Here is a 2600-nt window from a genome sequence, read left to right on the forward strand (position 1 = left end):
AGAGAGAGAGAGAGGGGGGAGAGGGCGAGAGAGCGGGATAAAAATTAATAGAAATATGACTTTTCTATTTGTCTTTTGTCCATTTGACTTAGTCATGGTGGCTTTAAAAATACCGTTATGAAACTCTTATACTTCTTCAGCAAAGTACTTCATTAATTATTTTTTAACTCTCAGCATACGGGAGGCTATTCAACAATAATTTGTACACAGCCAATATTGTCATCAAATCAAATTTTTAGCTTCACAAACCTCCCTATAAGTATAAGTCCCCTCCTATTTAACCTGTGTATAAAATAAAACCCTACACTGAGTAAAAACGAAGGCTCCATGCAATACGTATATTTTGATTAGATAAGATGAATTTGCTGGGGTTTAGGATAATTGTTATGACGTTATAGAGGCATAAAGGTCGAGAGAAAACGGATAATATTATTCTTATTTCTAACATCTCAGTTAAATATTTACATGCTCACCTTATTCTGACTGATCATAGTTTTGTGCATACATTCATATCCCTAGCTGCAATTATTCCTTGCCAAGTTGAACGGACCCAGCATGGGGTTTACAGTACTGGGCATGGTGACAGTGACCAAGGAGTTCATGCTAACGGTACGTACGGTTTATGGGTGTGTGTAGGGTGGATGGTGAGCGCTTTTCGTTATTATTCCCCTTCTCTTTCTTGTCATTATTTCCATGATTCGAATTGAGAGGTAATCAGAGACATGGTGGGAACAGCATCGAACAGCAGAGGATCAAGTGGTTTAGCCATTTCAGCGTTTGAAATTCGAATGCCGATACCCATTACTTCTCTCCCCACTCGGGAATCAAACTCGGGTCTCATGTGTGCGATAACGAAACGCCTAACCACAACACCACAGGCACTGGTGTTTTAATTGTGTTTAGTTGTTCGTGAAGACACTGGAAAACGGAATACGCACGATTCCTTTATTGCTTATACTTACTCCACTTCTTTTGAAGAAAGAACAAGGCAACGTTTAAGAACTTTGAATTATTGTTTCATAAAGAATTCATTTCAAATTATGATATCGAAATCGAAATCGTGTTCAGGAGCAGAACAAAGATGGAAATGATTGTCGCAGCGCCCCCCCCCCCCCCCTCTTTTCTCCCCATTGCCAAAATAATAACACAAACATCTTAAAATTTCTTATAATGCTGTTATGAATAGAAGAGATGTGATAAGACTAGTGACTTTATGCTTCCAGTGCTTAGGTTTTCTTTATTTAGACACACTGGGATAATAAATCATTATTTTAAGTTGAGCTGTAAAAAATATGTTAACCTGCCTTTTATTTAGGGAGTGTATCCATAAGCTAACATTTGAATTCAAACTTGTTGGAAATTTTACGAAATGAATCATCGTGCAGTCGACTTGTTGTTGTACTTTTGGCACACTTTTTTCATTTTTTATATCCACAGATCTTCAGCTTGATCCTGACTTATGCAGTGATTTTGCTGCAGTTCCAGTGAAGAAATACTACTATGTCCAATTTACAAAGAGCGGCGTCATACACATACATGTTTTCGGGGAAACATTTTGATCTGTTGCCGACGAATAGACAGTTACGGTCACATTTATCTATGGACAGATAAGAACGGTGGTGATGCCTAGAAGAAGTAGAAGACGCTGACTTCACCCTGCGTTATCAAACCACATCACTGATACAAAGATAACTTCTCACATCTATGTATTAGCTGGAGGAGAGTCACAGAGAATGCTGTACAGAAAGTGGGAAGATGTAGAACAATACCAAAAGTCCAGCCTAGGAAATGGAAAAGTCGAAAGTGTTTGTTGGTGGCCTATACCCTGATGCAGGGGGAAAGGCAATGTTGATGACATGTATGTATTATTGCTACTTGCAATGACAATGAAGACGAACAATTAAAATATTGTTTATTTTTGTGTGTCTATTTGTTCAAGAATAAAAGACCTCCACACTCAAAAGGTGATAGAAAAGAAAAAATAGACAATATTTAAATTGAACTGAAAGCGCAGTTTGTAATTTTTACAGATGTATTTCATTTGGTCGTTTTGTACTGTCAACGGGAGTCAACCCCCCCCCCCCCCCCCCCCCGAAAACCGCCGAAACAGTAATATTGCAAATGCGCAAAGCTCGAAAGTGCACACCAATGTACCCCCTTACACACGTACATCCATTTTCCCTCTGTCCGTCTGTCTGTCTGTCTGTCTGTCTGTCTGTCTGTCTGTCTGTCTGTCTGTCTATCTGTCTGTCTGTCTGTCTGTCTGTCTGTCTGTTTGTCTGTCTGTCTGTCTGTCTGTCTGTCTGTCTGTCTGTCTTTTTCTCTTTCTCACATGTACACCGAATGCCTCTTTGTAGCGTTTTATTATTTTTATTATTATTATTATTGTTATTATTATTATTATTATTATTATTATTATTATTATTATTATTATTATTATTATTATTATTATTATTGCTATTATTATTAATATTATGGGGAATGTAGTTGAAAAATATGATAATGGAATCAAAACCATTAATATTTTGAAACGGTATTGTAGAAAGATCGTAAGCAAGAACTACCCTTATATATGGAAGTATTGTAACATTAATGTGGAC

At 37.2% G+C, this 2600-nt stretch overlaps 1 protein-coding gene across 2 annotated transcripts in view; it reads left to right on the top strand.

Moving 5' to 3' along the window:
• Nucleotides 1–2086, top strand: part of LOC101849397 — an 8657-nt gene extending 6571 nt beyond the window's left edge. For both annotated transcript variants that reach the window (XM_035971771.1, XM_013086758.2), the window contains exons 5-6: nucleotides 520–609; nucleotides 1438–2086. In XM_035971771.1, the coding sequence (XP_035827664.1) occupies nucleotides 520–609; nucleotides 1438–1488 (141 nt within the window). In that variant the 3' untranslated portion in view covers nucleotides 1489–2086. The remainder of the gene's footprint in view (nucleotides 1–519; nucleotides 610–1437) is intronic.
• The last annotated feature ends 514 nt before the right edge of the window (nucleotides 2087–2600 follow it).

This window comes from Aplysia californica, unplaced genomic scaffold, assembly GCF_000002075.1.
Source record: "Aplysia californica isolate F4 #8 unplaced genomic scaffold, AplCal3.0 scaffold00501, whole genome shotgun sequence".
NCBI lineage: Eukaryota > Metazoa > Mollusca > Gastropoda > Aplysiida > Aplysiidae > Aplysia > Aplysia californica.